The sequence below is a fragment of the Melanerpes formicivorus genome, unplaced genomic scaffold (genome assembly GCF_026170545.1).
Source record: "Melanerpes formicivorus ecotype bairdi unplaced genomic scaffold, bMelFor1.0.p_v2 SCAF_5, whole genome shotgun sequence".
In the NCBI taxonomy this organism is placed as follows: domain Eukaryota; kingdom Metazoa; phylum Chordata; class Aves; order Piciformes; family Picidae; genus Melanerpes; species Melanerpes formicivorus.
This window is the reverse complement of record NW_027142357.1, coordinates 12517326-12541080: the sequence shown is the minus strand read 5'-3', so window position 1 is coordinate 12541080 and position 23755 is coordinate 12517326. Positions and strand designations below refer to the sequence as shown.

The window sequence follows — 23755 nt, the reverse complement described above, 5'->3', positions numbered from 1 at the left end:
ACCAGGAGAGAGGTTTTTCTCTGGTCCTTTCTATTGTAGGCCCCACCACCCAGGTGATGTTAATGTATGAAGAGGACACTCAGCACATACCCTAAAAAGCACATCTTCTCCACCTCATAATATATTTTGAGCCCCATTTTCTTGCTGCTCTCACTCTTGGCAGAGCCACATCCACAACCCCCAGCATCTCCATTGTTCCACAAACCCTACAAAATGAACCCCAGCACAGATCTCCAGCTAGCTGGAGGTTTTCCAAGCCACTCAACACAAAACAAAACCATCCAAGCTTTCATGAGATCTCACTGCTTACAGCAAATAGAGCTCCCAACACACCAGAGACCAGAACATCACAGCAGCTAGCAGCATTGTGAACACAGAACTTTTCTCCTTGGGCACTTACTCTCAGAAAAACAGGGACCAGCAAAATCTATCCAGATTCATCTGGAGACCAAGTGGCAACCACTGCAAATCAGTTTGCAGACAGAAGTTTGATGCAGGTTTTGTGGTGAGGTTCAGCCATTTTTTGTACAAGTGTGTCTACATTTAGCCTGTATTTGAAGCTAAACTACAGCAGATGTTCTATCACTCAATGATCCCTCCCCAGCAGAGAAGGGGAACCAAGAAAAGAAGATGCAGAGGTTGTAATGAAAGGAGATTTAATGGTGTCAAGCTGACACCAATGTCAGTATCAAGTATATAAAGTACCAGCAGAGGTACAGTAAACAGGAAGACAGTCGCCAGGAGCAGGGGAAAGAAGAGCAGGGTAAGAAGAAACCCCACCAAAAACTTCCCTTTTCTATAGCAGATTTCCCCCTTTATACTGAGTGTGATGTGCATGGTGTGAGACACACCTGTGAGTCAACCCAGGTCAGCTGCCCTGGCTGACTCAGAACTGCTGATGGCCTGCAGCCCATGGCTGGCTTGTGATTCTGTTCCAGCAAAACCAGGATACATGGGCAGAAGACAGAGAACATTTCAAAGTGAAGCAGATTTAAAAGATGATCCAGTGAGTCATTACCCTGTGATAGCATGTTCCAGTTTCCAAATAGCCCCCTGCTCCAGAACCAGCTTCAAATCCCCAAAGGGTTTTCTTTCAACTTTCAAAAATTAAGTCATTGTGAGCTTCCAGCCATGATCCAGCTGCAGATTCTAAGCATAAATCATAACCAGGATCCTGCCCAGCTAGGAGAGAGGAGGGTGTAGAAGCTTCTGTGTACTTGCTGCTGTCCCACAGCTCTCATGACCATCCCTCACTTTGGCCATTCCCCCTACTATGCCCACCAACCAGCTCTTCCTTAAATGCCAAGAAAGGTGATGGTGAGCTAAAACCAGCATTATGGAGGAATCACACAGTGATTCAATATTGCACTGATTTCCTGGAGATAAGGCAACAGACTTGGGCTGTTGATAGAGAGATGGAGTAAGCAGAGGACAAGGATGCTCACCGGGTGATGCCACACCCTCCTGCTACAGGAGGGGAGCCTGCACAAAGCAGAAAGCAGAGGACAGCAACACTGAACCAGAAAGTACAGCATGAGGGCTTTCATCATGAGTAGGCTGCTGTGGCTTGCAGCTGACAGAGGTCCTCATCAGGCAGGGCTCGGATTGAGGTCAGTCTTGATGAATCGGTAAAATGATCTGAAGTCAAACAAGATGAACTTCAGGGCAGACACAGGCAAAGCAAGTGGGAGGTGTAAATCAAAGGTGTAGTGGCCAAATGGCAGTAATTGGCCTGGCAGAACAGGTCTCCAAGGAGTGGACAAGGCTGCCACAGAGCATGAATCCATACAACATTGCTTTTCCAAAGCAATTTTCCCACTGGGAAACACATGGTGAGTGCATCCTGAGAGAACACCTCCTTCTCTGAGGCAATGGGTCCCAGGTCCCAGCTGGACAGCTGGGCATAGCGCTCTTCTTCTGGGGCCTAGCATCCCTAGCTGGAGAGGACCCTGGGAGAGCCCCAAGAGACTGAGCAAGGGGCAAAAGCTAAGGGAGCCAAGTTTGTTCAGTGTAGGGGGAAGAAGATGCAATAGGAGCTTCTAAGTATGGAGAGATGCTGATGGCTTCCAAGCATGTCCAATAGGTGCCTTCCAAACCCAGTGCTGACTTTGGTGCAGCCACAACAGTAAAACACCAGGTGGCCAAGGTAAGGCCATGTGGCAGCAAGAGCAAGCTCCAGAAAGCCCACAAGGCGATGGCTGGAGGAGACATGGACATCCCATGGCTACCATGTGCAGCCCCAGGCATGATGTTCTTCATCAGGAGTGTGGGGTGATAATCATCTGAGTATATGAGTGTGCAGCCTGGTTGAGACAGCTCAGCAGGATACCACTCACCACGGAGTCCTTGCAGGGAAAGGGATACCAACACAGAGACCTACAAGCCAGCTAAGCATCTGTTGGAGGTCTGGTTAGACTTTTCCATCCACAGGGTGCTCTGCCTGTCCTTTATCTTCTTCTGACTTATCCCATACCTTTCCCTCAATGTAGCATGTCTCTCCCTGGCCACACTCCACATGCTCACACCAGACCCTCACCATGGGAAGTGCTACCTTGAATTGCTCAGAAGACTCACATCAGCAGGACTGAGCAGCTCTCAGTGAGGCTTTTGCAATGAATATGCTAACAAAGAGGAAGAATGGAAAGCAGGAAGGTCCAAAAAATACTTTTAATTTATTTCAGTTAGCTTCTTTTAAGATTCCTCTAACCCCTCAGATTCTGAACCCACTGCTTTAATATTACAAAGAGGAGTGTATGTGGAAGTTAATGACAGGGCTGGGACAAAGAGACACCACATAGGGTGGTTTAGGGCACAGCACTTCAAAAACAAAATAAAACAAGACTTATAAAAATTACAATTGTTCTCTTCCAATATTATGATTTCTGATTTTCTTAGCTGGGGATTTCCAACCTAAAGCAGCATCTCATGCTAAACTTAGGCTCTGTGATGAAGCCATAGTCTGCAGAAGGATTAAGGTCCAGGAGAGCAGATCCCGTCTGCCTTAAGCCATCGTGGGAACCCTCTATCAGCTGCAGCTATTTCACACACTGCAGCTGAAGTCCCAGCCATAGTAGTAAGAGGTTAGTTAATAACTTTGTCTTGGATGCCACCTTGTCTCCTTTGGTTTTTAATGCTGATTTGAATTTTCTAGCTTGAAGAAGAACCCTTCAGATCCTCCCCTCTGTATTTGCTTTGACTGCACCCTGTAACAAGCAACTCACGTTGTTTTGATGTAATTTGTCTAACCACAGCCTCCCTCTCTGCAGGCATCCTTACTGCATCAAGTAGGTTTGGATAACAGGATATGCCAGTACTTAGCAGCAATTTCAGCTCTCCCCTCGACTCTTGAATCTCATCTGGCAGGACTGCTTGCATGTGTGACAAGAGAGGAAATGAGGATTAAGTGAGATGCAGTTAGGTGCCTGTTGAGTTTTCTTTGCAGGGAGCTCCCAAGCATGACTTCTCCAGAAAAGCTGTGTCATGCTATTTTGTAACATAAGCATCAGGAGGGACATACCCTGCTTCTCAGAGAGGCTGGGTATAACTCAGGACCAAAGCAGTCCATATAAGCTGGGCAAAACAAACTGGCACCAGTGCTTTCAGGTACTCCAGTACCCAGTGGTTGAGTCACTTCTGAACTCACTCATTCATCATGAAGGAAAAAATAAAATAGTTTTCCTTTGACTCTGTCTATGACTAAGAAAAAAACAGAGAGGTGAAGAAGGTTATTCTGATTTTCCTCAGGTATCCTTTAGAGAAAAGTCCTCTGCCTAGTCACTATCCAAAAATCTAGATCACAAACAGCCAGAAAGAAGAGAAAATGAGCCTTCAGCTGCTCTGTATGGGAGGGGGTGAAATGCAGAGTTGTAATGGGTTCTCTTGGACAGTCTGGCCAAGAGTTGACAGTGCCCTGGCTGAGATAGATGTGCCAGTATTGAAGCCCCACAAGGCTAAAGGAGGACACCTCAATGTCTCTGTTTCTGCACATCCCCAGCTGCAGCACACAGAATGCTTCACAACCACTCCTAAAAGGGGACATGACAAAGAGAAAACCGGCTCTGGTGATGCTGGGTGGCTCTTTCAGCAGCCTGTTTCCCTGGGCAAATGCTATACCCTGCACCCAGGAACTCCCAGAGCCAGAAGCTTCAATCCTTGGGGATGCCACAGCAAAACAGCTTCCAGGTGCTCAGTGCTGACAAATCTGATTTTTTTTCTTCGCTAAGAGAACAATCAGCCATTGGAACCATCTGCCCAGGGAAGTGGAGTCCTTGACACTGGACACTTTTAAGACTCATCTGATTGTGTGCTGGGCTATCCTGTCTAGATCATACTTTTGCCAAGAAAGGTTAGACCAGATGACCCTTGAGGTTCTTTCCAATCTGGTATTCTATGATTTTCTGCCAGGCAGTTATGAAGATCCTAAGAGCTCTGTGCCAGCCAGCAGGCAGGACCAGGAGAAATATCAGCGCCCATCACATATACCAAGGGAAAGGCAGTGGCTTGGATACAACCACATTATTAGCCACCAGAACATCTGCACAGGAGAAAACTGCATGAAAAGACATTTCCCCCCACAGAAACAGTGAAGCATGGTCTGGATGTTTAAAATACCTTTTCATTTCCTGACTTTAGGAATCTCTTCATCCTCACATCAGGGCAAAGCCCTCGCTGCCTCTTCCAGCCCTGGGCATGATGTGAGGCTGTCCTGGATAGTACTGCTATACAATCACAACCCTGGAGTTCAATGAAGCAGCTCAACACTTACACAGCAAGCAAGGAAAGAGCATTTTAAAGAGGTCTGAGCCCCCACTCTGTTTGCAGGGGCTCTAATGAGGCAGTCTTATGAAATATATCCAATGCAAAGCTCAGTGTGGTGATGCCATACAGTTTATAATGAAGCTGCTGAGAAAAGCTGCTAAACCCTGTGTAGAGAGGCTGGAGCAGAGCCACAGGGAAAGCTCTGCTCCCAGCGGGGCAAAGGCTGTGCCACTGCTGCAGTGTTGTTTTTCCCCAGCTGCCCTTTGAATGGGGAACCCAGCAGGAAGTTTATCACTTTTGCAAACTGGTGAGTACCAAGTGACATTAACTACTAGCAACAGCTGAGGTCGCCTGAGCTGATCTATTGTCTCCTCATTTTTATTAAATTTTAATAAGTACAAAGCTCTGAGAGAACTGCAAAAGGACTAGAGAACCCTCTAACCCCATTCTTCCCTCCCCACCTCCCTGGTTGCACATCCCACCACCTCCAGACCAGCTCTGCCTGACCTCTCCCAGCGGGACCCTGCTGCAAGATCTGCCCAGTCACAGGGGGAAAAAAAATCCCTTCTGATTCCCAGGGTCAGCCCTGCAGTACCAGGGATTGAGGTCCATTCTGCTCCAAAAGGATGCCTTCTCCTGCACCCTGAACCACACAAATCCAGCCCAAAACATCAGTCTGGCTACACCAGCCCCACAGGAGGGCTGAAATCGCCACTCCAAGGTGAGCAGGCAGAAGGTTTGAGGCAGAACTACCCTTCACGTTTTCACACTTCTTTAGGACTCCCTAATAAACACCCAAGAGAGGCTCTTCTCACCGTAGGTTTAGAATGTGGATTCTTCCTCCCTTCATCCCAGGTTTGGGCTCAGTTCATCTATTTCCCCTGTACTACCTCCCAGAAACACATATATGTGTCTATACACCATTATTTCCCAGGCACCTGGCAACCTGAGGTAAACAGTCTGAAGTGACTTTGGAGCTGGTATGGGGGCAGGCACAGGGATCTGGTTTTAAAGCCTGGCTTCTACCACTTGCATTGCCATATGGATTTTTGATTGTCCTTGCTTGTCCTTCTTTTCCACCACATCCTTTCTGAGACAAAAAGAACAAGAAAACTGTGAATTCATATCAGTGTCAGATGATGTCCTTTATATTCTTTCCATGTTTCCTCACAGCTTTCTGTTTTTCATCCTTGCTGAGCTGACAATTTCAGGGACAAGGGCCTGGCCTTGAGCAGCAAGACTCAGCGCAGAGCCCATGTGTTATGTGTCCATGTGAAAGCATATTCCTACTTACATCACTTTTACAGATGCTTACACTGAATAGGACCTGCTATTCTACTGCTCCATCTTCTAAGCCCCCTTTGATGTCATCCTTAGGATGAGTAACCATCACCAAACATTCTCCTCAGCATTCACAGCCCATTTAAGATGCTGGTGTCAAACAAGTTTCCAGCTCGACCTCCTGGTGCTGTGGGAACATCTCTCATTCCCACATGGGTAGAGAGCAACATAATGCAATGGTCCCTGAGAGCCTGCTGGGGTTACCCCTTCAGTCTCCACTGGATGAGCTTTTCCTGTCATCCTGCTGGAAAGAACTGACATCACATTGCAGAGCCTAACAGCTTACGGAGCTGTTAAGGACAGCCAGCCAGACACATTGTATGGGGGTTGTGTTTTTTAAACCGTTTGCAAATTCCTGGGATAACTTCTTGAAATGAAATGTGATCACTTCTTGCCAAGGGGCAAAGCAGAAGGAGCTAATAGTATAAAAAAATGTCTCAGGTCAGCAGAGCTGATGTCAGTTTGATGGGAAGTATGTATGACCTTCCTGGATTGTATGTAGGGAACCAGTAATTGAGCTGTGCTTTTGAGTATGGCAGGGAAGGATTCTAGCTCAGCCCTGGAAATTGTGTTTCCATCAAGTGGAGAAGGGAAGCTAGGGGAGGAGGGTGGTGAGGCATGGGAGAAGGTTGTCCACAGAGGTTTGGGGTACCCCATTCCTGGAGGTATTGAAAGCAATCTTAGAAGAGGTTTTGAGCAATGTGGTCTAGTGGAAAGTATCCCTGCCCATGGCAGGGAGGCTGGAACTAGAGGATCTTTAAGGTCCCTTCCAGCCCAAATCATGCTGTGAAAATGTCCCAGCTGCCAGCACCATGGGATGCCAAGCTCTCAGATGTCTCAGTGGCAGGCAGGGCTATGGGAAGGCATTTTCCAGAGCCACTGGGACACCTCCAGATTTGGAAAGCACACAAATGATCTCTCGTTCAGCCAAAGCAATCCAGTCCCTCTTTTCCAGCAATGCACTCCTTCCAGACTTCTCCTCCCCAGCTCCTACAAACCACAGCATATCTCCAAAGCACCTCTACACTTCTCTCCTACATCTACTGCCAACTCTCCTCTGGGGAAAACCCACTTAATTTACCTTTTTCCACCCACTGGGGGTGGACTTTGTGTCAGAGGTGGAGCAAGGAACTGCTGAAGAGAGTTCAGTGGAGGGTTACAAAGATGATGAGGGATCTGGAACATCTGTCTTAATGGGAAAAGGTTGAGAGACCTCAGCTGTTTAGCCTGGAGAAGACTGAGCGGGGATCTTAGTAATGCTTATCAATATCTAAAGTGAGTGTCAATAGGATGAGGCCAGACTGTTTTAAGTGCTGCCCAGGAACAAAGGTCAGTGGGCATAAACTGGAACACAGGACATTCCATCTGACCATGAGGAAAAACTTCTTTCCTTTGAGGATAACTAAGCACTGGAACGGGCTGCCCAGAGAGGTTGTAGATTCTCTTTCTCTGAAGATGTTCAAAACACTCCTGGAAACAATCCTGTGCAGCCTTCTGTAGGTGAACCTGCTTTAGCATGGGGGGTGGACTAAGTGATCTCCAGGGGTCCCTTCCAACCCCCACCGTTCTGTGATTCTGTGAAGACCTATAGCAGCATTGAGCAAACAGGCATTGCAAGGCAGAGTCAGGCCTGCAGCACTGCACATGATTCAAGCTGAAAACCCAGGAACCCTTCATGGGTGTCTCTGGCACTGCTGAATGCAGGAAGGAGGGAGATGTGAACATCCCACCTGAGATCCAGGCCCCTAAATCAGATGCCTGGAGCTGTTTTCTCACTGCTCATATTCCTTGGATCACTGCTGTACACAGACTCACAGGAGTCTTGGTGGGAAGGGACCTCTGCAAGTTTCCAGTACCACTTCTCACCTGGAACAGGAAAGGCACAAGGCATGAAAGTGGATCATCAAGGAGGTTGTATGAAGTATGCAATCCTGTAGGTTAACAAGGCAGGATGTCCCAGGGCTGTCCCTTCCTGTTCATGTGGGCTTACCTGCTGGCAGCTTCCCAGTTGGCCAAGTTTGCAGCTGGGAGATTATTTTATGGGCTGCTGTCTTTTTCAGTATCTGTACACTCAGTTGTCCATGTTCAAGCTGCACCCTGCTTTGAGTGCCTCAACTTCCCTTCTCCACTTGATAGAAACATGGAAGCACAATTTCCAGAGCTGCCCTGATGTCAGCAGTGTCAGAAGCCTTTCCAGTGGGCAGTGAGAAGGCAGCTTCCCTTCAGCATTACCCAGCTCCATCTTGTGGCAAGGATCAGTAAAACCTCCAAGGGCAGCAGACAAGTTTCACCACCACCAAGTCTGCCTGGTATATGGGATCCGTTTTCCTGCCCTGTGCAAGATGTGTCTTGTCCCGCCCTGAAGCTAAGGCATCCCCTCTCCTCTAGCGCCCACAGTCCCAATCACAGACAAGAGTGGTGGGGTTGGTCTGAGCTGCAACTGGCCATCTCCAGTGCAGGCATGAAGATCTTGTCTTTGTCTGCTGTCACCTGAACCTCCTGTGGGGTTTGTGCAAACAGGCTGGGCACATCTTGGCTGCAGAAGCACTTGTTGGTGAGCTATGCCCTCCCTTTGCCATCTCATTGTGGTCCCCATTCCCAGTCCAACTTTAACTTCTGGAAGCAATCAATCTAGTTCACCCCCAACCCTGATGAAGGAGACCCAGGGAGCTCTGCTACAAGCAGAGTGTGCAACAGCAAGAAGCACCATACAGATGCTCTTCTCTCTACAGAGTGATGGGAATCTTCGAATCTTCTCTCCATGGTGGCTGAGCAACCCAAGGCTGGGAGCAGCTGGTGGCATTGTGAAGTGACAAATGTGTACAAGTGTTGGTGGATCTTTGCCATCCTTTTCTCCAGGGATAATAGAAAGACAGGTAAGGATGCAGATGAGGATGCCATCACTTAGAAGTGGCAGTATGGAAGGTACCATGCTGTCCCCAGCTAGCAAGGGCTAGCAAACACAACCCAAATCAAAGGCCCAAAGTATGAGGGCAGAAAGTGTTTTAGTTGGGGGACTGGAAGCTGAGCTAGATCATGGGCTTCCACACAGATGGAGAAGGAGCTTGATCTTTATTTCATTTCATTAATAGAATGGATTGGGTTGGAAGGGACCTCAGACAACATCTAGTTCAAATCCCTTTGCTATGGGGCATGGACACCTTGTATTAGACCAGATTGCTCAAGGCCCCTTTGAACACTTCCACAGTTGGAACCTCCACAGCTTCTCTGGGCAACCTGTTCCAATGCCTCACCACCCTTATGGGGAAGAGTTTCCTCCTAACATCTAATCTAACTCCAGCTTCTTCCAGTTTGAAGCCACTGGCCCTCATCATGTCACTACATGCTTTTGTAAAAAGTCCCTCTCCATCTGTCTCGCAGGCTTCAAGTACTGGAAGGCTGCAATAAGGTTTCCCCAGAGCCTTTTATTCTCCAAGATGAACAACCCCAACTCTCTCAGCCTGTCTTCATAGCAGAAGTGCTCCTGCCACCCGATCGTGGCCTTTTCCCCCTTTTCCAAATCTTGAGTGGGGCCTTTGTTCTAAAAGAGAGGTACCCACCACTCTGGAACAACGAGTGGTGGTCTTGCCTACCTTCTGTCAGCTAAGAGGAGGAACACTGGGACAGAAGCTGCCTTTGATGTCTCTGGCTAGCAGTGAGAAGGCAGTGGGGGCACGAGCTGCATCCTCCACATCCAATTGTGTGATCCACCGTGCCAGCTGATGGAAAGTGGCATGATGGCAGAACATGGCCGGTGTGCAGTGGCCCTGAACATCCCACTCGACTCACAGAGCCAGTGGGCAGGAGCAGCGTGAGAGGCTTTCGCAGGAGTCCTCCTGTCTGTTTCGGCCAAGGGATCCACACTTGAGAAGCCAACAGGGACACCAGTGCAGAAATGTCATTTTCCTATCTCTAGTTCTTCTCAGGGAGCCTTAGCACTGGCCAAGGGAACAACATTCGCGGGAGATCCTCACCGCCTTCCGGCGGCGGGCCCGGCTAACGCCGGCGGGGCGGTGCCCGGGCGAGGGGCAGGGCGGAGGGCGGAGCGCGGAGCGGCCTCGCGCTCTCACGGCGGCTCCGCACGGGCGCCAGCCCCTCCCTCCGCCAGGCGTCATCTTCCCGCGCCCGTCCTTCCGGCGCTTCGGGGTCGGCCGCGTCTCCTCGGTGCCGCTATGTCCTTGTGGGTGGCCAAGGTGGTCCCGGCTGCGGCCGCCGCCGCTCGGGGCCACCTGAGGAGTGGCATCGTGCCGGCGGTGAGCGGGGCCGGGGAAAAGGGAGGTCTCTGCGCCCAGCCACGGTCGCCCGGACTGCCGCGGCCGGCGGGCTCACCTTGGGGTGCCCGGGCTCCTGCGGCCTCCCCGTGGGGCTGGCGGCTGGGACCTGACCGGTTGCATGGCGGAGGGCTGTGCTGGCAGCGCGTTCTTCGCACCTCTCAGGAGCGGGGTCGGGCTCCCGAGCCGGCCTCTGCTAGCTCCTAGCAGCGTTCCTGGGCTCGGGGGCGCCGTGTCTCGGGGAGTGCTGAGGAAAGCTTCACGGCGGGGTGGGGGGGAGGTGAGCTTGGCTGGGCCTAGTTGTTCCTTAGAAAGTGACATTCCCGGTGGCTTCGTAGAGAACATTTATGATAGAAGCACAAGTGAATACCCGAGACGGGAATATGGTGACCCAGTGGCCTTCAGTTTGTGAATGCCATGTCTGGCTGTGCAAGCAGAAGAATAGCATATAAAAATAAAATCTTACTTGTGCAAGTGAGGTCACATCATTGTTCAAACTAAGCCTTATTCTGCTTATATCAGCCTCTCGGTGGTTTTGTTGAGGGGAGCTTATTACGATAATGCCTTGAACTTTAAAGGCCAGGTGCTGTTTCTTCACACCTTTGACCAGGAACAGTTTTGTGCAGAAACAAAGCTGTAACTCGACTGAGAGACTGGAGAGGTCCTTGAGACAAGGAGAACGTTTAACGTTAATCTCAGCAACAAACAAACAAATGCAAGGAAAATCCCACTGTTGGATGTGCCGTGGGAATGCAGGGCACATCGTCTGTCTGTCCTTCAGTAAGTCTGGAAAGCTTCAGTCATTGTGCAGGTTCAGAGCAGAGTTCAGGCAGAGCAGTCCTGCTTTAAATGCACTGAGAATTGTTTTGTCATCTCTGTTCTTTCAGCCTTCTATTTCTTAAACAGCTTCTCAGGTGCAGTCATTAGGCTGAAATGTCAGCACTAATTTAACGGTGTGAAAATTCCTTGTGCTAGGTGTGCGACTGTGTGTCCTGCGTGTGCAGAAGCTGCTGAAAAAGTTGCCTTTTGAGCGTGCCTGGCTCAGCTAAGAGAGATAAAATGTGTGAATTTTGTTGTGTTTTCTTTCAGGCAAGAATTCATATCAGCCCTGAGCGGAATTTGGAGTATGGTTGGTTGGCTTATATGTTGGGAGAAAGAACTACAAAAAAATTCACCGAGTACAGCAAAATCTTCACTGTGGAGGGAAACTTGTCTTGTGGGAAGGGCAAGCTTGCAGAAAAAATAGCAGAAAAGCTAGGTAAATATTACTATTTCTCTAATAGCTAACAGAATTTAACACTGGAATTGTGATTCTTGAGTAAAGAAAGTTAGCTCACCAAATCAGCAATTCTTTGACTTAGCAATTTGTTAGTTCAGCAGTGCCACAGTTCATGTGGAGGGCTTATAGGAAGAAAAGAATAAAATGTCAGTGAGGTGTGAAATGATGGTTAGAACACTTGTCAGATCTGTGGGATGCTTGAGTAGGTATGATTTGTTGTGAATGAAATTTCAGTTCTAATGAGTTACTTTGCTCACTGAGCTCCTGGCTCTGATAAAGTGACCAAGCACCTTGAAAGCTAGGATCTTCTGCATGTTTGTATGCAGAGCATCGAGGTGCTTAGAGATTGGTGGCATTAAGGTTCTACTTAGAACCAGCTCTCACTGGGAAGATGAAAGGTGGCAATACTTCAAATTCATGGTATCATAGTATCAGTCAGGGTTGGAAGGGACCACAAGGATCATCTAGTTCCAACCCCCCTGCCGTGGACAGGGACACCCCACACTAGATCATCTGCCCTTTGTGATGTGATTGACCAAAGAATTTTGTGCTGTTTGTAAGAGTTGCTTAAAGTGCAGCTATATGGAAAAGTATAAATGAACAAAACTTATTATTTTTATTTGTGCTCTCTTGTGGCTTTCTTTTTTCTCAGGAATGAAATATTTCCCAGAAGCAGACATCTATTATCTAAACAGAATCACAGGGGATGGATCACTGCTGCCTGAGAAATTTAATGGTTTCTGTAACCTTGAGAGGTTTTACAATGATCCAAAATGTGCCGATGGACATTCTTATCGAATGCAGTCTTGGCTGTTTGGTAACCGTGTTTTGCAGTATGCTGATGCTCTGGAGCATCTGCTCTCCACAGGTTAGGTTTCACAGTAAATACATTTAATTTCTAAGTGAACAGCTTCTGAGTATAAGCTGTGAGTGAGCTGTTTAGAAGTGCTTTGCTGGTATCTGTGTTTTCATATAAAAAGCTTTTTTTATTGTTAAGCCTTTTATCTTTTTTCCTCCTTAGTACAGGACAAAAACCTATTTAGAAAACTCTCTTGCACATTTTTCTGTTAGAACTGTATCTTGTATCATTTCCAGCAAAGGCAAGATGTACCAGATGTACCTTGACTTTTGTCCTGATGGTGTCTTTTGTTCAGACTTCATTGTATTAAATACTGTTTTGTGGTGCTTGTGTTAACGTTTGAGTGTCTTCTGGTGAGAAAAGTTCTCCTTTACCAACACTGATTTAACTGTTGTTTGTTTAGTATTTTCCAAGAAAGATGGAAAGATGTGAGTGCTAGAAAGTTCCAGATACAAATTTATATGTACTCCATAGGTATAGTAATGCTTTGCTGCTGTAGTGGTAGGCACAGTAGGAGAATATATGTTCAGGCATGTTCACCAATATACATCCAGTATGTTTGTGCAAGCTAAAACTTAGCTTTTTTTCACTTTATTTAAAGTTGCTAGAAAAGCATTCAGAAAATTGACCACAAGTGTGGTATTGTCTTAAATTTGAAATGTTGCTGCCAGCAGTCTCTGGACCTTGCTGACTGGGACCTACTTCTTGTTGCAGGACAAGGTGTGGTGATGGAGCGCTCTCCCTACAGCGACTTTGTGTTTCTGGATGCAATGTTTAAACAAGGCTATATCCACAAGCGGTGTAAGTTACTGGCATGTAAAAGGAAGGTTTTTTGCCATAATCTTAACCAGAAGTGTGGTAGTTTAGTTTTAAACAAAACTCTCTGCCCTGGTGCAGCTGCATCTGGAATATGTGGAGATCGCCCGCAGCCAAAATATGCAAACTAACAGCTGCAGGAAAGTGTGAAAGTCTGGAGAAAACAGCAGTAAATTGCAGTCATTAGGTGACCTTTTAATAAGTTGCTGCAGAATCTGTTGTTTCTGCCTGTTCTTGGCAAATCTGGTATTGTGGCTATTCCTGAAGTGAAGGTAGTTTCCCTGACTGCTTCCTGTTCCTTCTCTCCTTTGATTTCTCTTTAGATTTAGGAGATATGCGTTTGCATTTTTAACTCCTGCTATATGTTGCAACTTCTTGGTGATGAGTGCTGGTTACAATGAGCTGTATCTTGCTGCTCTGCATTTGGGGAGGCAAGAAAAGTCCATCAACCCACAATTTATAGGTAATATAAAATCCTGACAACAAATAGTGGAGTGTGCCGAAATCCTTAAACAGTGAACAGACATGCTGACTGCTGTTTACTGTGCTGCCAAGCACAGCAGGCTTTAAACTTTTCACAAACTGTTTGAACTTGAAAACCTGGTGACTACATTTCTGGTTAAGCCAGTGAGTCTCACTAGGCAAGCTTGCATTTGAGCTAGGTTAAAGGGACCCTGTGCTAGTCGTGCTACTTAAATGTTGAGTAGGTGCTTCCCCTGAATCTGTGTGGCTTGCTAATAACCAGTTATCACCTCCAAGATGTTTAGGTTAAAGATTTGGTAGGGGATGTGGTAGAATAATCCAGCTGCACAGAAGTGACCGGTTTCTCTTTAGATACGTTGTTCTGTGTGGCAAGGTGAGGTCCTCCCGTTCTGTTCTCCTAAGTGGAGCCTGGTGGTTGTATTTTTGAAGAGGTCTGCTATTGCTTTTGCAGCACACAGAGCTCTTGAGTAGCAGTGACTGGAGGCACACTCAGTGTGGGTGAGGGAGGGCTGCTGTTGGGTTGGTGATCTCTTCAAATATTTGCTTCACCTAAGAACGATTTTTGTATGCATTGGAAGGTAGGGCAAATGCCTGGCTGTTCTGTGATGTTTTCCTCCCATTTGGGAAATAAAAGTCTTGTTGAATCATTACTTTTTTTTTTTTTTTTTTTTTCCCATTACCACCTTTCCCTCACTATTGTCTTTGTGGTAGGGCCATTTATTTAACATGTGAGGCTGTGGCAGAAGGCACTTTCAGTTAGGTAACCTGAGTGCTGGAATCTCTATGATGTTGTGAGAGGCTGTTTCTAAATGATAGAGGAGGAACCTAGGTTTCTCTAAACTTTGGTCACAAATAAATCCCCACTTTGATACAACCATGCTAATGTTCTTATATCTCAGTCTTGTGGCTTAATTGTTTTACTTTTTTGTTGAGGTTTGTTTATTCTAGGAACTGAATTCTATCTGAGGAAAAGTCTGCCCTTTGTTTTTGTGCAGGCCTTGATCACTACAAGGAGATCAAAGAGATCAGCATTTGTGAATTTCTGCCACCTCACTTGGTTATCTATATAGATATACCTGTCCAAGAGGTGCAGAAGAGGATTCAAGAGAAAGGAGAGGTAATTTTATCTTGCCACTGTTACTTGCTATTAATGTGTGTTGAAATCATGCCATTATGCATGGTTTCTGAAACCGTCTGGGTACTCTGCTATGCTTGCTCTGAAAAAACCCTCAACAAACAAAAAAACAAACAGCAACATTAAAAAAAAACCCAACAGAACCAACAACTTTTTTTGACTGCATCAGCATGCTGTCATTTCTGTAATGAGAAGTTCTATAAAATTCACCTGCTTTTAAAACCCAGCCTTCGTAGCTGCCATTTCAGGAGTCACGGCCAGGAAACAGGCTTCTTGCAATAAAATCTCTCTACTTCCTGAGTGCCAGAATCCCCTGTCAGCTTCCCTAGCTAATTGCTCTTTTATACATGTTGTTAGAGTGGGTCACTTGTGATCAGCAATTTCAGTTGCCTTTGTGAAAATTGATAGAATTACAAAAGCTTGATGCTTTTGTGCTAACACAGTGAAACCACCACTTTAAGCTGAAAACTGATTTTGTATAGATGTTCCATGAAAAATAAAATATCTGGGAAGCTCTTTGACTAATGTGACATAAAATTGATAAGAAAAACAGTCACTTCTTGTCACTAGTGCAACTGCAGTGTAGTCTGAGATGCTATGTGACTTGCCTTTTGACATCCAACAGCTGTGGGACATGGCAACATTTGCTCTTAAAACTCCCTCGTTGAGGGGTGCCATGATTTCTCTTCAAGATGTCTTTTTTGAAGTCATAGAATTGGATGGAGGCTATAGGTAGTGATAGGACTAGGGGGAATGGAATGAAGCTGGAGGTGAGGAGATTCAGGCTGGACATGAGGAGGAAGTTCTTCACCATGAGAGTGGTGAAGCCCTGGAATAATGGGCTGTCCAGGGAGGTGGTTGGGGTGCCATCCCTGGGGGTGTTTAAGACCAGGCTGGATGAGGCTCTGGCCAGCCTGATCTAGTGTGGGGTGTCCCTGCCCATGGCAGGGGGGTTGGAACTAGATGATCCTTGTGGTCCCTTCCAACCCTGACTGATACTATGATACTGTTAAAATTAACTTACTTCTATAGCATTGTCTTCAAATTACCACTTGTTATACCAATTTATGGGATTATTGAGATAGTCTTGGATCAGAAGAGCTGTAGAATATCTCATATACTGACTAACCTGAAGTTGTGGGTTTTTGATTCCCTCCTATATTTGGACATGTGCTTCTAACTGTTCTTAGATGTATAATGAGGATTAACTTATGTTTACCTTGTACCTTGCTCAAAGGCTGAGAGAAATTGTAGACAAAGCACGTAGCAGCAGAATGCTTGGAAGATTCAAAGACGACTTTGATTTATTACTTAAAAATTCTGATCTCTGAAACATTTGGTGATGCCTGCTTCCTGGGGCATGTATGTTTGTGTGCCAGGGTTAGCTAACAGTATTTCATTTTGCAGTTTCCTGCTCATTTAAGAGAGACTGCTGAAGGGCAGTGACTTCAGAGCCATAAATGAAATACTGCCCTTGCTCCTTTGTGATTTGTGTGGCCTGAATTTTGCACTCTACTGGACGAGTAACTTTTGCTTTCTGCCCTCCAGCGGTTTAGGCCTCTGCATTTTAATCAACAGGATTCTTTCATGTAGGAAAACTATAGCTATTTTGTTTTAGCAACTTCAGTGACAGAATTAGAAGGTTCTTAATACATTGTGGGAAACAGTGAGTTCCTTGCCCTTGGAATCATAAAGGTTAGTAGCTATTTTGAGACCTTATGGAGAAACAGCTGCTATAACTTCCTTAGGGCAATAGCTACTGAATAGTTCTGGGAATTCTGCCTCCTTTGGTGGATGGAGTGTCTGGTGTTCAGTATGCTGTTGCAGGGCACTGGCAAAAGAAAACCTCTCCAGTGGGTGCAACTAGCAGAAATGCCCATTACATTGGAAGGATCTGCATCTTAGATGAACACTGTAAGCAGGAAATGCATTTTAGATTTGGACTGAAGGCACCACACGGTAGATAAGAGAAATTTTTGTAGTATTTTTCTTTTGTGGAATTGAAGTCCACCATGTGGCAGATGCAGCTGATGGTAAACTGCTTTAAGAGCAGGTAAAATAGCCATAAAATCCCAGAGATTTTTGGAATGGATGATGCCCATGCACCTAGCTGAAACTGGAGAAATGGGTACGTTTTGGCACTGTCACGAAAAGGCAGGCTTGGACAATCTTCCAGTCTGTGATTCTTTTTGGTTTTTTTTTCTGGATTATTTGTGTAATGTGAATATGCAGGTCTTTGCAGAGTTAAACCTTTCGAGTCTCCTGGGTACTCTTAGTTTCTGTGAGCTCAAGGAGAACAAGATGATTGCTGTAGCACACTGAAATAAGTTGCAAGAAAGTTAATTTTGCTTTTTCTTTCTGCTTTTGAACTCGCTTTTCCCTTTCTTTGTAGACTCACTAGTGCATCAGAAGCTTACTCATATGGCTAATTCTTAAAACAATGGATGTAGTAGTATGTGCCAAAGCAACAGTTAATGCAGTCTGACTTGATTCTTGGGGAACTCTAGATACTTAGTGTCACATAAGAAATTCGAAGCGTTCCTAACGTTTTAAATCTTAAAATTTTCATTGATGTTTGTGGTTCGCTGGAGATTTGGTGCTACTACAACAGTGAGCTCTGGACAGATGGTGTAACACAACCTTCTGCTTAGACTGGAATCTGTGCTGTGGGGGATTAAAAATAAAGCTCACTTCACAGTATTGTTCTCTGTTTGTCTTTTAGCCATATGAGAAAAAGGTGTCTCCCTTGTATCTCCAGAACATTGAGGATGCTTACAAGAAAACCTTCTTGCCAGAGATCAGGTTAGCAAACCAAACTGTTTTCATTGAATCTTTGAATAAGAATGCGTGAAAATCATAAAATCTCTGCCAATAAGCAAATAAAATCATGTCAAGTGAGAAATCCTCTTTGTGCTGTGTGGTTACAATATTATGTCAATATTATATCAAATAATACGTATAATATTATGGGGTATTGCAACCATGGCATGACTGTGTATACTTGTTTGTAGTTGCTCCTTGTATTTGAGAAGCCTGATGCCAGTGTTATAATGTTGGAATAGTATAAATGAAGATATTTTAGGTGTGAGGTTTAATAAAGCAGTGCTGTTTCACTCTTAAGAGCGTCAGAGTGGATGAAGTGTTGTGCACTATTACATTAAGTGGATTTCATTATTTGAACTACCTATGTTGCAAAGCTGATGGGCCCTGATCCGTTCTATGTTTTTCTGTCCTGCTGTCTTGAACTAAAACACACATTTCTCTGTAATGAAGTCAGATGTAGGAAAGCATAAACTTTTTCCTAGCTCAAAGAGCACTTCATCAACAAAGCTAGGAATCTGCACTATTTGATCTGCAAAGCCAAGTTCTGCCTCCCTTTATGACAGTACTGTGTGTGTGGTTGGTGTGGACACCTGCTTCTCTTTCTGCTAACTTGTGACTGTGGCTGGAGTGCTTTGTAGATGTCCAGAATGTAGTAAGACATAGCAGTGTTTGCATGATTTGAGGAGCATGTGATGCAATACAAAGTTTTCTCAGGCCATTTTGGAGGGTTTGGGATTTTTCCTTTTGTGAAACCACCTCTCAGTTGTCCTGACTTTGACTAGTTTCTTGGTAGTTGTACAGAGTGAGAGGAGAAGGAAATTTCCAGGTTTTTTTGTTTCCTCTTCTGTTTCTTGACCTCATGAGGTGTACACCTGACAGCCTTCCACATTTGAAAAGGGTTTGATGGCCTTTGTGCTCTTAAGTAATGTCTGAACAGCTGCCTCCTACAGGTGCTCTTCTCTGGGCTCCCTTGACTCTCTCTAGCTGGGAAGCAAGAATGTGTCCACTGTAGACCTGAGATGAGTAGACCGTTACAGTTTCAGCTGTCCCAGTTCTCTAAGAAGTAGTATATTAAAAATCAGACTGTTTCAATCTAAAAGCATGTGAATGTAAGCAGTCTCAGTCCCTCATAAATAACTTTCTGGAAAGAAAACTCTTGAAGGTCATAGAGCCAGACACACTTTAGATCAAAATGATCTGTAATCCAGTGTGTGGATAAAGCTAAATGAAAGGAGATCTTCAGGTATATTGTGGCCTGCTTGTTTCCCCTTGCTTTCTTGCTCCATTTCCCAGGGTAAATCAATGTAATTGTGCTGTCAGCAGCTGAACTAACTCCATACTGACCTTGTAATTCATACAGGGTGGAAGTTGTCGGTGTGATGTATGGTCAGATGCCTCCCAGTGCATCCCCCACGGGTTAGTGGCCGGCACATGGCTCCTAGAAGGCAACTGGCTCAGGATGTAGAGGGAGTGTGGGAAGCCTTGGGACTGGCATCTCCCCAGAGGGCAGAACTGTTTTGAATTTACTGGTGAAGAGAAAAATGCTGCTTGTTCTCTGGCTCAAATTGAGCCCCAGAAATATACCATGGTGTTTAGTGAGGCTAAATCCTAGATCTGGTCCTGCTGTGATTTCAACTCCTTGCCCTTTGTTTGTGCATGGTCAGTACACTCGTTAAGCAAACACCCTCCAGTTGGCATCCTTGTCAGTGTATGGGCTTACAATGGCTTGTCAGATCAATCTTAGTGCTCAGGTCTGAAGGACATCTCTGTACCCTTGGTGTGGGGGAGTTCTGAATGTGTGAAACTTCAGCTTTCCATATCTCCAGTCCTCACTGATGGCTTGTATGTTGAATAAATGCACAGGAGTTCATCTGTCTTTAACTGTTTGTTTGCTAGCTTGCAGCGTGATATAGTGAACTACATTCACACTTAGATGTTAGTCTTTAGGCAGACTAACATATTTGATTCCCTAACTAACCTTGAGGATGGCCAAAATCTGGTTCAGATAGACTAGAAAGAGTTGTTACAGACTGTTGAACAAACTCATGCATACTTTCCACGTTTGAACTTATGTTTGCTTGTCCTCTTGCTCCTCTTGAAGTGCAGCAGAGAAACTGTTTGTTACTTAGTAAAATTCTTATCTTGTTTCATTTGTTTGGAACAACTTGATGCTGCTTGGCGTGTTTCATAGTGAACATCGAACTGACTTAAAATTGGTGCTTCTTTTGTAGTTTGACATGTTCATTAGCATCTTTTAAGGCTTCTTTTGATAGTGATTTGTGAGTCAGCTGCGGTGGTAGCTTCTACGCTGTGATTTTGAACAGACGGCTTTTGTTTTTAATTTGATTTGTCTTTTCCTGGACCAGAGCCCTAAGATTGCTAATGTTCTCCTTCATACCAGTACTGTTTCTGTTGAGCAGCTGTTTTTTCTTAATGAAAGCCCTAATAATCTTCAGAGCAGTGATTTGATCTGCATTCTTACAGCAGTCGCCAGTATTGAGATTCTGGTGAAGTATGGCCCCTCCCTTTGATTACACAAAGTTGGTATGGAAGATGTGAGTATGTGCTACACTGTCACAGCAGCTCCCTCTGAGAGGAGGATGCTTCTTTTCTTCCTGTGACAGAAGAGTCCTTGTGAGGCTTTCTGCTTTGTTCTCAAGTTGAGAGCAAACTCCTTAAGTAGTTCCCCTGCTAGGATGACTGTAAGAACTTGGGAGCTCACAGGAATTAAAGGCATTTTATAAATTAACTTTTTATACCAGAGCTGTTTTAACTGACCAGTGTTAGTGCAGTCCAGAAACTAGTTTGGACTGCTGCAGTTAAAAGTTATTTTTATGTTGTGACTATTTAGGACAGCTTAGATGCCAGCCTTAATGCTGATTAAACTCAAAAGTGGTTGTCTGAACAGTCTGCAAATTCTTCTCCATGCTCTTCAGCTTTGCTGTGTATTTTTTGACATAACATCTACATTGGGCTTCCAGTTTTTTGTCTCTGATGTTTCTGTTAGCTAAAGGAAAGGTCTTCCAGAGCAGCTGGAGCAGGTTTGGCAACAAGTATTACAGAGGGTGGCTGTGCCTATGTAGTATTAAAATGTGTTCATCTAGGAGCTCCTGTCATGGCCCTACTCTGCAGGTGCCTTTTCTGTGATGGTTGCTATATGAATAAGAAAGTGTTGGAACCAGGAAACTATTACCTGTTTTAAATGTTTTTATACTTATAGACCCAGGTACCTGCATTGTATTGCTTCAGTCAGCTCAGTGCTAGAACACAATGAATGTATTCTTCTCTTAAAAATAAAGCATTAATGTATTTGTTATAAAATAAAAGGTGTATGGAAGTTTTGGGTTAGGCTGGTTGAACATTCCACTTGGCTTCCAATAGATTGGGTTAAGTATCTACCTTAGAGAAATGGAAACAAATTCATAGTTAGGACTTTTAAATTTGTTTTCTTCTAACTGAAACTCTGTAGCTACCACAGGCCATTAGCCCTTTAAAACCAAATTTCCATCAGGAGAGGAGCAACTTACAGGCCTACTTGGAATTGTATTGCAAAAATTCTAAAGCATTTTAAAAACCTGTAATAATTCTGGTTCGGTGTTTCTGCCTTTTAACTTGATTTCTGCTTCATTTTGAAGCAGCAGGGAGAGGATGGGTAGAGCAGTTGTCAGGGAAATTGATTTGTTGCTCTCTTTTCAGTGAGACCACCGAAATTCTGCAGTACACAGGAAGTGAGGCAGAGGACATAGAGAAGGTAAGAGTTTGCTGCATATATTGAACTTGTTTTCCCCTCAAACTTCCAAGACTGCAATGTAAAGGAAACATTGTCCTAGACAACAAACTTAGATGCATTATGTATGTTGCTATGGCAAAGAGCTGGGCTGGGTCTGAACTAGAATATTTCAGTGAGTGAGTGCCACTTTGTCAGGAGAGTGGAAATGTCACTTTTCATCCCTGTTGTGAAAATTTCTTTCTGGCTGCACAAGCAAAGTTTTCTATAGACCACATGATTATCACGGATTTTTTAGTGTATTAGATGTCCATCTTTAGATGTAACTTGTGCCTGGTGTTTCCAAATTCAGTTTGTTTCTCCATGCAGATCCTTTGAGGGAGATGAAAACATCATTCCCTCAGAACCTGCTGGGCTGTGCAGTGTTTGGCTGTTCAGTCATCATCCCTGTTTGAAGTGCTGGTGGGATAGGTAAGGCTTTGCATAGCTCAGTTTGGGAACTGATGGCATTAACTAAGTTAAGTCAACCCCAACATTCAGCTGTGACTTGGCTGCCCATGTAAGGTTGGTCTGTTGGCTTTTGCCATTAAGCAGTGTCCTGTGCTGAAATTTGGCACACAAATTCCTATGTGGTAAAAGAGCTGCTGTTTTCTAAAAGCCTGTCACTACTTGCATGTAGCAAAGAGCTGGGTGTTACAAGTGTTGTAACTGGGTTATTCATCTACATGAGCTAGCAGGTGGTATTTAAACTGCAGTTTTCCCTCCCGATGGTTTTATTAGCCTTGGACCAAGCCAGATAAATTGTGTTCTCATTTCCAGAAATAAACCTGCTCTTATTATGTGATAGGATTAACATGAGATCACTGCTTCCTCCTACTCCACTGTGTAATTTTTTGGAGTAGGTGTAATGTATTTGCCTTATTTCAGCAGACGTACTTGCTCACAGTGGACTAGTGGGACAAGAAGCCTTTCGCTTCTCTATTATTAACTTTTCTGTCCCCTGTTGGGAAGAGCAACAAGCTTTTTGTAATGCTGGACAGGTCTGTATTGGGTCTGTTTTAGTTCTAGGAATGGAAGCTATACAGTGAGTCCCTCAAAGCTCACTTGAATTCAGTAGTAGCAATAAGGATCTCAACTGCACTAAAAACATCTTTTCAGATGTGTCCTGCTGATGTTAATATTTTCATCCTGTTTTTCTTCTCTGAAAGCTCTGACAAAATTCCACTTAATGCTCTGTTTTCCTCTGACAGAGTGGAAAAGAAATATGAGGTTTGTTATATTACTTTTTGCTTCAAGAAGTAAGTCCAGGCATTTGCACAGCAGCTTGTGATTAATTCCTGAATCAGCTGGGAAGAGAGAAGCAGCAGAGTGATTACTCTGAGATGGAAAACTTAGTAGTTTGGGAAAGGGAGCAGCTTGGAGGAGTGTAACAGGCAAAAGGAAACCCACATTTGTTTCAGTATACCAGCCCCTGTCCACCCACCTGCACGAAGTATGATATTCAGCAGATTGTTGGCAGACTTGCTGCAGATGTTTGCATGTAGTTCTGGGGGCACAATTCCATCTGGCCATGGGCAAATGTCTTACAGCCATTCCTAGATAAGCCTCCACACCAGTGCTTCACTGAAGATCTGTAAGCCCAACCTTGTTCATAGCAAGGGGGTTTTCTGACTGCTTACTGCCTCTGTGGAGCTCTTTTTACAAGACAAAACAAGTTCTATGAACATTTGTGGGTGTTGCAGGTGGCACCCTATTACTGCTGTGCTCACTTGCGAGTGGTCTGGGTTTGACTGGACTTAAGGTAATTTTCTTTGCAAGAGCCCATATGGTGCTGTCCTTTAGATCTCCCCAGAACAGTGCTGCAAATGCACCACTTATTTCGGCTGTTACTGAGCAGTGTTTGCACAGTGCCAAGTCTGTCTTTCACACTGCTCCCTGCCATTAGGCTGGGGGTGTGCAGAGAGGTTTGGGGAGGGGCACAGCTGAGGCAATCTGACTTGGACTGACCAAATGGATATTCCACACCATGTAATGTCACTATTAGCAAGAAAACTGGGGGAAGGCTTTTTTCCAAACTAGTAGTTGCTGAGGACAATCTTGGGAGCAAGGGGCTGGAAAACCTTCCAAATCTTTGAACTTGTATCACCTGTTTCACTTGGAGTCTGCAGTAAACCCCCCTGTTAAGCCTGACTTTGTTCAAAGGAACAATGTGTGGATTTTAGTTGTCCTTCTGTGTTACAATACTCTGCACCTAATATCCTTC

The 23755-nt window shown here is 45.0% G+C and overlaps 1 protein-coding gene across 1 annotated transcript in view; it reads left to right on the top strand.

Annotated features, from left to right (window-relative positions):
• The first annotated feature begins 10212 nt into the window (after positions 1–10212).
• NDUFA10 (NADH:ubiquinone oxidoreductase subunit A10) overlaps positions 10213–23755 on the top strand; it is a 43729-nt gene continuing 30186 nt past the window's right edge. The window contains exons 1-7 of the mRNA XM_068138160.1: positions 10213–10352; positions 11460–11628; positions 12302–12517; positions 13223–13309; positions 14803–14924; positions 17665–17744; positions 21462–21516. Of these exons, the coding sequence (XP_067994261.1) occupies positions 10272–10352; positions 11460–11628; positions 12302–12517; positions 13223–13309; positions 14803–14924; positions 17665–17744; positions 21462–21516 (810 nt within the window). The 5' untranslated portion in view covers positions 10213–10271. The remainder of the gene's footprint in view (positions 10353–11459; positions 11629–12301; positions 12518–13222; positions 13310–14802; positions 14925–17664; positions 17745–21461; positions 21517–23755) is intronic.